This window comes from Dreissena polymorpha, chromosome 7 (assembly GCF_020536995.1).
Source record: "Dreissena polymorpha isolate Duluth1 chromosome 7, UMN_Dpol_1.0, whole genome shotgun sequence".
NCBI classification, from domain to species: domain Eukaryota; kingdom Metazoa; phylum Mollusca; class Bivalvia; order Myida; family Dreissenidae; genus Dreissena; species Dreissena polymorpha.
Genome location: NC_068361.1, coordinates 60,469,333 through 60,483,536, shown reverse-complemented (window position 1 = coordinate 60,483,536; position 14,204 = coordinate 60,469,333). Strand labels below are relative to the sequence as shown.

Here is a 14,204-nt window from a genome sequence, read left to right as displayed (position 1 = left end):
CGAAATAAAGGTGTTGAAGTGTACATATTTATTGTTCACGTTATTACATGTGTTTTCAAGAATGTTGCCAACAACAAATTGCTAACAAAAAATGACTACATTAATTAATCGAAACTGTGTTCAATCTAGAGCCGTCCAAAAACAGAATTGTTATTAAAATGTGAATCTGTTAAAGCTCTCTCATGGAGAATGTGAAAATGGCTTCTCAGGTTTCCCTTTTTTGCTGTTCTGAAGTAAGTTTAGTGTGGCCGTTCAATTGAAACCGGAAGTTTGATTGTCATCCGGTTTTTCAATCGCACTACCGGAAGTTGACATTCTGTCACATGCAAACAATATGGTTGACAGTCTTCCGGGGAAAATGTTAATTTTAATATTATCGGCAGGTATTAGCTATTTTATGTATTTTATAAGACTTGATTACAGTTTCACCTTTAGATTTATGATACTGTGTAAATTATCGTAGTTTAGCATTGCCTTTGCATTTGACGAACGTAAAAAATAAGCTTTTTCGTACCGAAGTGGGTGAAGAAAGTGTCCATACAAATCGGCATAACCTATTGAAATAAGTTAAGATCACAATATATTTATTCAAATCCCAATGTAATTACTTTCAAAATCCACAATTTATACCAAAGATGAATGTCACAATTTCTATGCGTAGAGATCCCATAACAATTTATTTTCTTAAATCAATAAATAAGTTGATTTTTTTTTAAATAAAGAAAGATTTCATGTGGGGATATATTAGAATGTACTCAACACATAACAAAATCAATTTGCTTTATTTTGTTAAAGTTTTCTGCTTGAATTAAACCTGTTTCAACATGATATCTTGCTATAAACTCTGACTTTTATTTCATAACATATAAAGTAAAACGGAACAAACTTTTATTCTCAATTTTATACTATCTGTGATCAGCAAAATAAAAAACGTCTACTTTTCCAAGTTTTATTAAAACAACCTCATTTTTTTTAATCTGAAGGACCCTGCGTCATTCTCATAATGGGGAAAATACAATCTGTATTTTTAAGTAATCAGAATATAATGACATAGAAGTGAAGTACATGACCTTTCTTGTTTTGTTTTTATAGCCCTGCTGTGTGTGACATCCGCCCAGCAGCTGATTGTTACACATGCGCCCCAGTATGTGACATTCCAAGACCAGTCATCGCCTCTGCAAACCAGCGATGTCTCCAAACTCATATCACACACATTGGGCATGCCAGCAAACTCAGTATGTTTGTTTAAGTAAACAAATATTTATAATAAAATATTGTGTTTGTAAATTGTTAAATGAAGTTAAAGAAACAAGCAGCTGCACATAATTTGTTTTTAAAGAATGAAACATGCAGAATTTGTTTTAGGGAAATTTAACAGATACAAAAGCTCTCATATATTTACAGAGATAATACTTTGTAAATTGTTTATTATCTCATCTCAGCACATCATGCTTATTGTTAGCTTTTGAGATGCTGTGATGTCTGTTGTTTGTCTGTCTGTCTGTGCATTCATCACTTTTTCACCAAATGACATCTCATGAGGCGCTGTACAAAATTTCATTTCCATTCACACTGAATCACAGGAATTGACCTTGGTTGGTCCCCTATGTTAATTGTTCAAAATAATGGCCTGTTGATTTATTACTTGATCAAGCCTAAAAAAGGGTTTGATCAAAACTTAAAAAAAAACTCCGAAACAGAAAAACTAATAGGTTTAATATTTGGTGTGTAACATGGTATTGTGGCCCCTAGAAGGTGTGTTCAAATACTGTCCCTGTGATAGACTATTATGTGGAAAACTTTACACAATTTTCTGACTGAAACGGCAAAGCCAGAGGCTTTTCTTATTTGGTATGAAGCTACATCTAGATGTTCTCTACAAAGTTTGTGCTGTAATGTCCTTTGAGTCAAAAGTGTGGTTGAGTGTTGGTGTGCAGTGTTTTTTTTTCATTAAAAATCGGGTCCAGTAATAGGCCCCATTCCCAATAGAAAAAAGTATATGTCCATGTAAGTTCAACCTTATTACAAAAAAATACTAAAAACACTTGTACTCTCAATTTTGATGCATTTTTCAGCAAAACAACAACAACACTCATTTCCAAATTTTAGTCATAACTCTGCGAATTTTCCAAATCCATAGGGACCCAGCCCCATTCCCAAAATGGTGAAAAAAGCATGGGTGGTAAATGATAAATACACTCACATATCAAGATTGGTTCAAATTATAACCCTGTCATTAAAAGAAGGGTACTAGCCCAAAATCAATGGTCTCCAGTATTATACCACTGAGCAACAGTTTGTAGGTGAGCCTTCAATGATCCTTAGGGTCCTCTTGTATAGTTTTTTATGGAATAGGCTAGCTTGTGGTACCTTAGGAGTCAGGGATGTGATGTCTCCTCCTTTCAGCTGGTTTCCTCCTTCTCAATGTAAATATAGTTAATTGAGTTTGCTCAGGGGTGTGATTTTTCCACGGATCGGGTTGTCCCGTATGTCACTTCTGAGATTTGCGTAAATTCGTTTTAAAAAATGTGGGGGAGAGGGGCTACCACCGATTCCGCGGACGTATTTCATAAGCGGCCCGAAATATCCGCGGCCCGCGAAATCTCTCCGCATTTTACACTGGTAGATTCTACCTAAGCATTTTTAAAACGAGCCATATAATTGGCTGTCGTTTCCCAATCTTCCAATTAAAATCGTGTTTTTAAAATGCGCTCTGTGATTTGTTTGCAAATGGCGCGGTTGTGAAGAGAAAATTAAGATTATTGAAATAACAAATAGCAATGGAATAAACGACTGACATCACCTAGTCTGATAGGAAAAATGAAATGTGTTTGTCAAAAAAAAGACTACGTTTTAGATACAAGCAACACATATTTTGTTAAGAAATGTGCCCACTGAATTTGTGTCACGGAAACCAGTGTTTGCAAATTGGAGTGTAGTCTACTCGCGAAGTAAAACAATTTAGAGAGTATTGTTCGAACATGGAAATAGACAAACATGATTTGATTTTTATATGTCTGTGGGTCTGTGTATAATCAGATTCATATGCATATTCTGCTTTATTATGTTTGTCACGCTGTTCAGTTAACTGAAATAGCTTTGAACTGAGTGAAGATGTGAAATGCAAGATATTGAAAGGTAAACAAATTAAATATATCAATTTAACTCAGTTAATACATCATTAACACCAGAAGAACACTCAAATGTGTTTGTTTATATTTAGTCTATTAACTGTCATTCAATACATTGAAAAACTGCTGCTATTAAATACTTACTTAACTGTTTACTTTGCATCCTCAGTATGATTAATGTGAAGTTTAACAGGTTTTTATAAAGAAATATTGTTATGAATACAAAAAGTTGTTTATTTTAATGTCTGTTTTTATGTTTGTCATTGCGTTATGCGCGCCATTTGCGTAGTCAAAATCAGTAAACAGAATTTTCCTCCCCTCTGACTTTGCCTCAATCACACCCCTGTTGCTGGATCCATACAAATGAAGAGTTTAGTTGAACATTGCAAGGAGGTTAGTTCATATTCCTCCCCTGGGGTGGTTCTTAAATCATACCACTGTGAGTTAATATTCCTGTAATTGAGCGTGAAAAATCGCTGGTAGTTAATTTTCCTGTAATTGAATGTGAAATACCACACTGGGAGTTATTTCCCTGTAATATATCGTAAAATCAAGTTGTACTAAGGGTTTCAAACATTGACAAAATTAAGCGTATTTCATTGAAAAGGAATAGTTTGTAACAACTTATGCAGATTATGTTTTTGATGATAATATATATGGACTGTCTATGACTCTATGTAAAGCAGGTGTGACTGTGTGAATGTACTAATTTTGACATTGGCCTTCTTCAGGAAATGCAGTGGAAGGGGATGCAACATGGTTCTGTGTTCAAGCGGCCAAAAGCGAATGTCCTTGTGACTGTTCACACTCTTGATGGGCAGCCCGCCCCCAGTGTGGAGGGAAAAGCTGCCTTTCCTGTAGAGTTGGTGAGTACTGGTTCCACAGATCCTATATCGAACAAAGTTACTGTGGAAAGTATCAACTTAATTCATATGTAAGATATTCTGTTGAAAAAACAACAACATGAATTTGTAGCTGATATGTTTATCTCTAAATTCAATGTGGTTGAGTGTTGGTGTGAAATGATAAATACGCTAATCTGGGATGACACTTTATGCATATGCATTTGGTACCTATTAATGTTGTTGAAAACAATCTAGACCATTTATGCAAAGAAACATTTTGGATACATAAATTAAAAACTATGATTCCTAAAGGTCTAAATAATAAACTGCTTTATAACATATAGAATATAAGCATAATTCACATAAACAATTGATGTTTGCTTAATCCGTACTAAACTGTCCTGTAAGCTGATATGCTTAAAATGAAGCATTTTAGTAGGTAAATAATTTTTCCTTGAAAACATAAACAACCTTCCAATTTCAATGATTAGTAGCAAGGTAGAAATTGTATCAGCCCATCAGGAATATTAGTAGCCACTAGCCAAAGGCTATTTTGGCCACTTGTAAATGTTCCGTTTTATTTGCTTTCAGGATAATGCAGGTGTTGACATATCAGGTTTAATGCGTGCAGTGCAGGGACACTTCACGGGGAAGACACCTCTCTTTGTGGATGCTGCAATGGACAATAGCGTATGTAACTGCAATAATTTGAAAAAAACTACTAGTTTATGGTTCACCAAAAATGCTGAGTTTCGTCTAAAGTATATTGCACTTGCTAAAAAGAATTGATACTTACTTGCATGGAAGATGTCTTTTAATACTATCGACACATGCACATCACCAGAACTCATTTTGACCTTGACACTTGCCTTCTTGTCTACTTATTTAGAATATCAAATTTCTTTGGAAGCCCAAAATGATATGTTCGGTGTAGTAGCTATACGGCTCCCTACAAAGATTGGGTACTTGCACAAATGTTGTCTTACATGTTCTATATTGTTTTCTTGCAGATCTTTGATGTACAATCAAAGTTTGACGTATTCAAGACCATTCCAAACACCATGCGGCGCATGTCTGACCGCCTGCTAGACGGGGACTCTGTGTGCCAGCGCCACGCTATGGGAACCCTGAACACAAGCGTGCCCAGCGACCTCTCGCTGCTGGGAGAACTGCAGGTCATCCAGGATGTCTTCAACAAGGTAAGATTGAGCTGGGTTTGGAGAAAACTGGGCTAAATGCGTCTGCTTAAAGTGTCATCACAGACTAGCCTGTGAAGTCTGCATAGACTAATCTAGGACTGCTCTTTCTGCATTTATTTAAGTTAAAATGTATAAAGAAAGTTAATTCTAAACAAAACTCCTGTCTACGCAGAAAGTATGGTCCCTAATTAGCATTGGCCGACTGCACAGGCTAACCTGGGATGACACTTGAAGAATATGCATTAAGCCCAGTTGTCCCAGAATGCAGCATAATTTTCCAGTAAGGCAGTTTGTTTAAGTTGTTGGTGATGTCTGTATGTTTGTAGGGATATTAAGTTGTTTTCCTTTTTTATCTGTGATATCTGTGATATAACTTTGGACACTTAATTTATTGACACTTTTTTTGCTCCCCGAAAATTTTCGGGGAGCATATAGATGCCAGTTTGTCCTTCCTTACTTCCTTCCTTAGTTCTGTCACACTTTTGTTACAGTTTCTCATAGCGCCTTCAATATTTTACCTATCTCTTACATATTTGGCATGTAGGTATCTTGCATGGACCTCTACCTTTTGATGAGGTTTGAGGTCGCTGGGGTCAAGGTCACCGAGGCTTAAAATAGATTTTCCGTCACTTTTTTGTTACAGTTTCTCATAGCGCCTTCAATATTTTACCAATCTCTTACATATTTGGCATTTAGGTACCTTGCATGGATCTCTACCTTTTTATGAGGTTTGAGGCCACTGGGATCAAGGTCACCAAGGCTAATAATAGATTTTTTCAAGGTCAAACAAGGGGAGCATCCATCGTTTTCAACGATACTTGTCCTGGTGCAGGACTGAGTGTACATACTTATGCTCTACTTGAATCAGTGGTATGGGGAGAATAGCTGTAGAAGTACTTTCATGACCAATCACCACACAAGGCATGTGGTCAGGCTGGGAAAGGAACCTGTGATCATGGTTTTGAAGTCTAGGGCTCTACCAACTGAACTAGAAAGTTGGCTAGTAAATAGAAAAAACGGACAGATTTGGTAGATTTGTTTTCTTTTTTCCTTTTTACTGTTTAATTAATTAACATATGGTGAAAATTTTTAACCGATGATAAATATGAGCCTCACTGTGAGAAAATTGGGGTGTGTGTCTGAAATTGGGGATGTGTGTCTGAAATTGGGGATGTGTGTCTGAAATTGGGGATGTGTGTCTAAAATTGGGGATGTGTGTCTGAAATTGGGGATGTGTGTCTGATATTGGGATGTGTCTGAAATTGGGGATGTGTGTCTGAAATTGGGGGTGTGTGTCTGAAATTGGGGATGTGTGTCTGAAATTGGGTGTGTGTGTCTGAAATTAGGGGTGTGTGTCTGAAATTGGGGGTGTGTGTCTGAAATTGGGTGTGTGTGTCTGAAATTGGGGTGTGTGTGTCTGAAAATGGGGGTTTGTGTCTGAAATTGGGGATGTGTGTCTGAAATTGGGGATGTGTGTCTGAAAATGGGGGTGTGTGTCTGAAATTGGGGATGTGTGTCTGAAAATGGGGATGTGTGTCTTAAATTGGGTGTGTGTCTGAAATTGGGGATGCGTGTCTGAAATTGGGGGTGTGTCTGAAATTGGGGATGTGTGTCTGAAATTGGGGGTGTGTGTCTGAAAATGGGGATGTGTGTCTTAAATTGGGGGTGTGTCTGAAAATGGAGATGTGTGTCTGAAAATGGGGATGTGTGTCTGAAATTGGGGGTGTGTGTCTGAAATTGGGGATGTGTGTCTGAAAATGGGGGTGTGTGTCTGAAATTGCATGCCAGATAAGCCTGTAGAGGAATGACATTTGCCCTTAATTGGATACTCGCTAAGAAGAGACTTTTAAGAAAAAAACTGTCATAAAAGTGCAAAGTGTTGTGCCAGATTAGCCTGTGCATTTTGGACAACACTTTTTTTTACATACATTAAGCCTAGTTTTCCCAAAGCGAGGCTCATATTACATCCATGTGTTTCTAGGTGAATTCTGACAGCAGTTTCACAAGCTCTAGTACCCCAGATGTGTTCAGCTTTACCATATCAGGCCTGCAGGGTGTGGCTGAGAAACACGGCCAGGATGCGGCGCAAGTTGCCGATGCCAACAGCTTAGTGTCTGACTTCCTGAACAAGGTGAATGGAATTTCCAGTATATTCTATCTATATACATTTTATGCTTTCCGGTGGTTTATAGAGAAATATCAGTGAATTAAAACTGATAAATCACTGTTTCAAACATTGAAAATTAACAGTGAAAATTTTCGATTATTGTCATTGTTTTACTGGTTCTATTTTTGGATATGTTTGGTTTCCCCATTTTGACTCCCAATTATAAAATGTTTATAACAACATAGGGGTAAGCTTCCCTTGAAAATACATGTACCTGTATTGACATTGTTGGGTGCCCTTCAGGGAATTAGATTGACTGGAATGGCAAAAATTAAAAAATAATCTTGCAAGCATAAATTTAAAATGGAATTTGTTAGATTTATTGTATTATCAATTTTAATTCACTGGTGATCATTTAAAAAATATTTTTTGATGATCACTTGTAAATTTAAATCGATATTCCACCAAATCCAACAAATATCTCTATATAATTTTTTAATGTGTATTTTCCATCACTTAAATGTTGATTCAAATTATTGCTATCTCATTTTCCGTAATGATACTATGTAATGAAACATGATTGTCACTTTTTCAGTTTATCAATACAAATCAATGTCATTATTTGCTTAACTCATGTTGAATAGTTTTAATTAAACTCTTGCTAGCCTTTTATTGAAATGTTTGCTTATATCTGTACAAACAGTGTAGTTTTTTATGGATCAAATAAATAAAGGTTTGAGGTATTTTGAAGGGACCAAATTATAAAATATTAAACGAAGAAAGGGAAACTTTTGTTATTGTTTTTGTTGCCAAGGTTTATTTGAGTTGTATGTATTTTATAGTTTTGATTTTGGGCTATTATAAACTCGCATTTAATATCAAAACAAAACATACGACATTGACAGGGTATCAGGTAGTTCTAGAAAACCTTAAATTTTACACACTTTTGTGTCCGGAGCCATATCTTGGAAGTGCTTTGGCAGATTTCATTGAAACTTGGTATGAGTATATATATGGATAAGAGGATGATGCACGCCAAATGGCATTGTACACCATCGAATAGTAACGGAGTAATGGCCCTTTGTATCTTGGAAAAATGCTTTTTTGTGTCCGGAGCCATATCTTGGAAGTGCTTTGGCGTATTTCAATGAAACTCGGTATTAGTATATATGGATAAGAGGATGATGCACCCCTAATGGCATTTTACACCAACTGTTAATAACAGAGTTATGGCCCTTTGTATCTTGGAAAAATACTTTTTTGTGTCCGGAGCCATATCTTGGAAGTGCTTTGGCGGATTTCATTGAAACTTGGTATGAGTATATATATGGATAAGAGGATGTTGCACGCCAAATAGCATTGTACACCATTGTATAATAAAGGAGTTATGGCCCTTTGTATCTTGAAAAAATGCATTTTTGAGTGTCAAATATAACACTTTTGTGTCCAGAAGCATATTGGCAGGGGATATCAATTCAACAAATTTGCTTGTTATTTTCAGGTTCCAATATCAAAATTCACAAAATAAAGTATTTGAGCCTGGCTTTGAGAAAACCGGGTTTAATGCATGTTTATGTGCGTACAGTGTCGTCTCAGATTAGCATGTGCATTCCACACAGGCTAATCAGGGGTACCACTTTCCACCTAGACTGGAATTTTATAAAGAAGGCACTTCCTGTAAATTAAAAATTGTATCAAAAGAGAAAAGTGTTTTCTTTTATACCTTATGATAAAATATGACATTTCTGCAGTGAAATAACAGCAGTGAAAATAAACAAATTGTTATTTTCACCGGTGAAAATAACACATTTTCGGAACTCCTTTTTCTATTTTTAGATTATCATAAATAATTTTATACATATTTTCTATGATCACTAGTTTATTAAAATCAACATTCAACCGAATCCAACAAATTTTCTTTTTCTTTTATGCTTTTTCACCGTTTATTTACTTTGTAAAAGAGATTAACTGGAGAATTTTGCTGGTATAATGACGTCATTTCGTCACACTTATGATATCAAATTGTGTTTTGAAATGTATTGAGGCACGCCACCGGAGAAGTGGTTACTTTTCAGCAAAAGGGAAACAGCTGTTAATTATTTATATATTTTTTTTATATAATTATGTAAATTATTTTTTTGAAAAAGGGGCATAAAAGAAACAGAAAGTTTTTTCATGTCAGTGTAAGATCGCTTGTTATTTCACATGTGATCCTAGAAAAATGATATTTTCACTCGTGGCTGCGTGGCAGCCACTCGTGAATATATATTTTCTTTGATCACCCGTAAAATTACAAACGATCTTACACTGACATGAACAAATATCCTCTATGTCCCTGCTTAGCCTTATGGACATTGCAGCACTGACATGAACAAATATCCTCTATGTCCCTGCTTAGCCTTATGGACATTGCAGCACTGACATGAACAAATATCCTCTATGTCCCTGCTTAGCCTTATGGACATTGCAGCACTGACATGAACAAATATCCTCTATGTCCCTGCTTAGCCTTATGGACATTGCAGCACTGACATGAACAAATATCCTCTATGTCCCTGCTTAGCCTTATGGACATTGCAGCACTGACATGAACAAATATCCTCTATGTCCCTGCTTAGCCTTATGGACATTGCAGCACTGACATGAACAAATATCCTCTATGTCCCTGCTTAGCCTTATGGACATTGCTGGCTAATCTGTGACGACACTTTACATACATACGTTCAGCCCTGTTTTCATTGAGGAATGCTCATTTGTTTTTGCAATGTATCTCAGATGACAGAGCAGTTTGTGACGCTGTACAAGGGCAACGTGGTGGTGGAAATTCTCCTGGTTTCACCGCCCACAGGCTACGTGAGGAAAGTGCGCAGTCTACAGCAGGCTGTGGAACCTGGAGCAAAGGCAGTAGCGGTGTGTAGCACAGAATGTTCCTTAGGCCGTTAAAACCTTTTTTATGTTACCCGACCTACCTACCTTTACTCCTGCAATTTTACCTTAATTTATCAACAATTAGTATATTATGTTAATATAGCTTAAGAACAGCAGCAATTTTATAGGCGGATTATGCTAATGTAACTTGAGAATGGAAGTATTTTAATTGGCACATTATGCTTATGTATCTTGAGAAAGCAGTTATTTAATTGGCACATTATGCTAATTTATCTTAAAAACAGCCGTTATAATAATCTTAAGAATGTAAGTAATGTTAGTGGTAAATTACGCAAATTTATCTGAAGAACTGAAGTAAGTTAAAAAGGTAGGTTGTTACATTTTTGCAAATGAGAAATCATTTAAAAAAAATAATGCATGATGTTTTCAAGTAATGGCAGCAATAAATAAATAAAAGAAATTTGTATGTTAAGTAATGGGTTTATTATAGCTTGATGATGTGGAAACAAATGTGAGCAGTACTTTGGGAAAATGGAGTTTCATTCATGTGCATAAAATATCGTCCCAGATAAGCCTGTGTAATTGGATTGTTTGTTAAGAAGGTACGTCCTTTAATCAAGAAGTGATTAGCCTTTGCAGATAACACAGTCAGACTAAGTTTTGACGACACTTTACGCACATGCATTAAACCCCAATTTCCCAGAATGAGGCTCAATTATATCACTGAACACTCACCAAGCAAGCAATTATGTTATCTGGTTTTAGGGAAGAAATGAAACCTCAATGAAGGTAGCCCCCGACTATGACGAGAATTATCCCGTGATCTTTAACATTGTCCTATGGCTGATGATTCTAATGGCAATAGCTGTGATCGCCATCTGCTACGGAATTTGGAACATTGACCCAGGTCGTGACAGCATCATTTACAGAATGACCACAACACGGTTGAAGAAAGATTAGACATTTTCAAGCATTTAGTTTGTTTATTGTTCGTTTTTTTTAAATTAATAAGTGTAAGGCACAATTATAGTTCAATGATAGCAGCGTTATGCAACTGATTGAAAGGAAATTATTGCAGTTTTAGGGCTGTCGTGTGAAAATAATGATATGGCATTTTCCACCATTTAGCCTTTTTTTTCTAAACTGTTGCCATTGTTTAATTAGAAGGAATAATTGTGTATCCAATTAAATAGTTACACGTATAAAGTTAAATAGCTAAACGTATAAATAGTTAAACGTATAAAGCATCAAACCATGATAGATAGATCTACTGATTAGACATTTTGTGACATTCTTAGTGACCGTGTTTTCGTATATTTCATCACACTTAATTTTGACATGAAGACTTAATTGTCGGCATTAACTTCCTCCAGCTTGAATATTAAATCGAAGTTCACCAATTTTTTTTTACAATTTTCTCATTTGACATGATTGTGATAGACCTCATGAGCACCAAGTTGTCAAATATTTGCGCTGATGTGATTATGTATTCCGGATACGTGTATGCACTTTCTGTAAAATTGTGGACAAACATGTGTTCTCAGCACAAGCTAACCAGTTTGGGTAAAAGCTGCATGACTGATGATCAAAGGAAGTGATTGAGTAATCCATTCCAGATGAAAGTCTTTATTAGTTATATGTCATAAGAACCAGGATTTATTATTATTTTGATTTGTCTTATTTGTATGACAAGTGTGTGTATTATATTATCAACGGGTATAAGATATAGGAGTCTGTTTGTATCATGCAGTTCATTGTTTGTTATGAATAATGTATCAAATGCTAAGTCAAGTGTGGTCGAGTTTTCTTTCTTTTTTTCAAAATGAGTGAATGGAAGAGAGTTAACATATTTCTGTACTATTTTCACAAGTTGTTTATTTGTTTGTGCATAACCAAGCAATCAAAAAGATGTAATTTTAATACTTCTGGTGTAACCCTTCTTACTTATAAAACTTTGATTATAAATTATATTGTCAAAGTTCTTGTTTTCAATGGTATGTATTTATTTAACATTTAAAAAATGTATTATTTTAATCCAAACCTACAGTGCATCATTGGCAAAACCATCAACACTTCATTTATTTCATGTTTTTTTGTATGTATTGATGATAAGTATCCTTAACTGTTTTGATTGTTTTTTAATTATCAATACATTATTGTTTAAATTAAAATGTTTCACATAATCATCCACACTTTTTACTCATTTTAAAATCATAGTAAATTTCTTTAGTGATCATTCTCTGCTTAAAAAGACAAATAACCTCAATATAATATATTAACCACATCAAGACACAAATAATTTTATCTGAAGATTACATGTACTAGGAAACATAATTTTGAATTTATACATCAGTGCTTCAAAATTAAAAGGTTTTTATGCACAACAGAAGTATTTTTTATTCTTGTTGAAAAAATACTTATGCATATACAAAAAATTGTTGTGTTCATTATATGTTATTCCAGATTTTTGTGACTATTTATTTTTTGTTATTCTGTGAGTTTTTATGGGAGTAAATGTTGTTAGAAAGTGAAGTAGATTTTCTGTAGGTTTTCCGCAGATGTATTTGTATGAATACATGTAGCATATAGGTCAAACTTAAACTCTTTTAGTCAATACAGTGTCAATTTTCTGAATTCTCGTGTTAAATGCATGACTGTGCTAATGTTTGTTTCCTAAAAAAATATTTTAAATTTGACATTAGAAATGTAAACAAAAATACTGACATAAGCTTAACACGAAAAACTGGTTCTATGAAAGTTGTGTTGTTTCTTTTTTCCCAAATTTTGAATTGTGTGGATGCTTGAATCAACTCAGTTGTAATTTATGAGGTTTGTTTGCCTATGGCAGTACAATGCCATATTTGAAGTATGTTTATTGTACATTTGCATGTATTATATTAAGAAAATCGTCTTTATTTACATTTTGAATGTTGTATATACATCAAAGTCATGTGTAATAAACAAGAAAATTATTACTGTTTGATGTTTTAGTTGTTTATTTTCTGTAACACAACTGTTGGATAAAATTGTTAATTGCAAAAACACTTTTCCTAATTTCCAATTAATGAAAATGTTTGTCACTTTGCCATAAATAAAAATCAATATCATTCTTTTACAAGATCAAGTTGAATTGTTTTCATTCAATCCTTGCTTACCTTAATTAAAATGCTTGTTGTCATGATATCTTGGTAACCCAGATAAAATTTGGGCCTCTCTGTAGCCCAGAAAATCTGCGACCTTAATGTGCATTAAACCTGGACTTCCTTGTTCCAGAGATGCTCTCCTGAAAGTTAGCTCCTATAGCAAGGTAGTATTAGTGCTCCTAATACATCACCTTGCTACATCTTGACCAAGTATGGTAAACGCCAAAATGGTCCTAAAAGTTGAACCACAAATATGAAGACCACGTCATCACATATTGTCGTTTTAAGATCCACTATTATATATGAAATATATATGGTGGAGCTATCCTACTCACCCCGGCGTTGCTGTTGTCGTTTCCGTGAGCGTGCAAATGTTAAAGTTTGCGTACTACCCCAATTATTTTCATTGTCCCTTGACATATTGCTTTCATAGTTTGCATACTTGTTTACCATCATGTCCCCAACCTATAAACAAGAGCAGACAACTGTATCAAGCATTTTGAAAGAATTATGGCCCCTTTTATACTTAGAATATGCATATTATTGATAAATCTATGTTAAAGTTTGACAAAACAACACTAACCGACATACCACAATGCACTTCACCCAAACCATCCCCCAGAACCCCCCCACCCCCCACCCCCCCCCAAAAAAAAAGTAAATGTTATTTTTTCTTATTTTTGAAAGATCATCTATTAAATTATCACACACCCACATTATATCCCCCTCTCCCCCCCCCCCTCGGCCCCCCCCCCAATTTTTTTAATTTTTTTTCTTATTTTTGAAAGATCATCTATTAAATGATCACACACCCACATTATACCCCCCCCCCCTCTCCATGATGGCTTACGTTATACTGTCAAGCACTCGGATAGTCGAGCGCGCTGTCC

At 35.2% G+C, this 14,204-nt stretch overlaps 1 protein-coding gene across 1 annotated transcript; it reads left to right on the top strand.

Moving 5' to 3' along the window:
• The first annotated feature begins 249 nt into the window (after positions 1 to 249).
• On the top strand, positions 250 to 13,151 carry LOC127838219 (renin receptor-like). The gene is made up of 8 exons (XM_052365812.1): positions 250 to 383; positions 1,093 to 1,235; positions 3,863 to 3,997; positions 4,568 to 4,666; positions 4,987 to 5,175; positions 7,157 to 7,306; positions 10,058 to 10,192; positions 10,937 to 13,151. Exons 1-8 carry the CDS (start codon positions 335 to 337, stop codon positions 11,129 to 11,131), a joined length of 1,095 nt encoding a protein of 364 aa, XP_052221772.1. The 5' UTR covers positions 250 to 334; the 3' UTR covers positions 11,132 to 13,151.
• Positions 13,152 to 14,204: the final 1,053 nt, after the last annotated feature.

Excerpts from the sequence above, each read along its gene's own strand:
- LOC127838219 (XM_052365812.1), top strand. The coding sequence starts at position 335 with ATGGTTGACAGTCTTCCGGGGAAAATGTTAATTTTAATATTATCGGCA. Across the intron at positions 1,236-3,862 it reads TGGGCATGCCAGCAAACTCA|GAAATGCAGTGGAAGGGGAT; the intron begins GTATGTTTGTTT and ends GGCCTTCTTCAG. Across the intron at positions 4,667-4,986 it reads ATGCTGCAATGGACAATAGC|ATCTTTGATGTACAATCAAA; the intron begins GTATGTAACTGC and ends GTTTTCTTGCAG.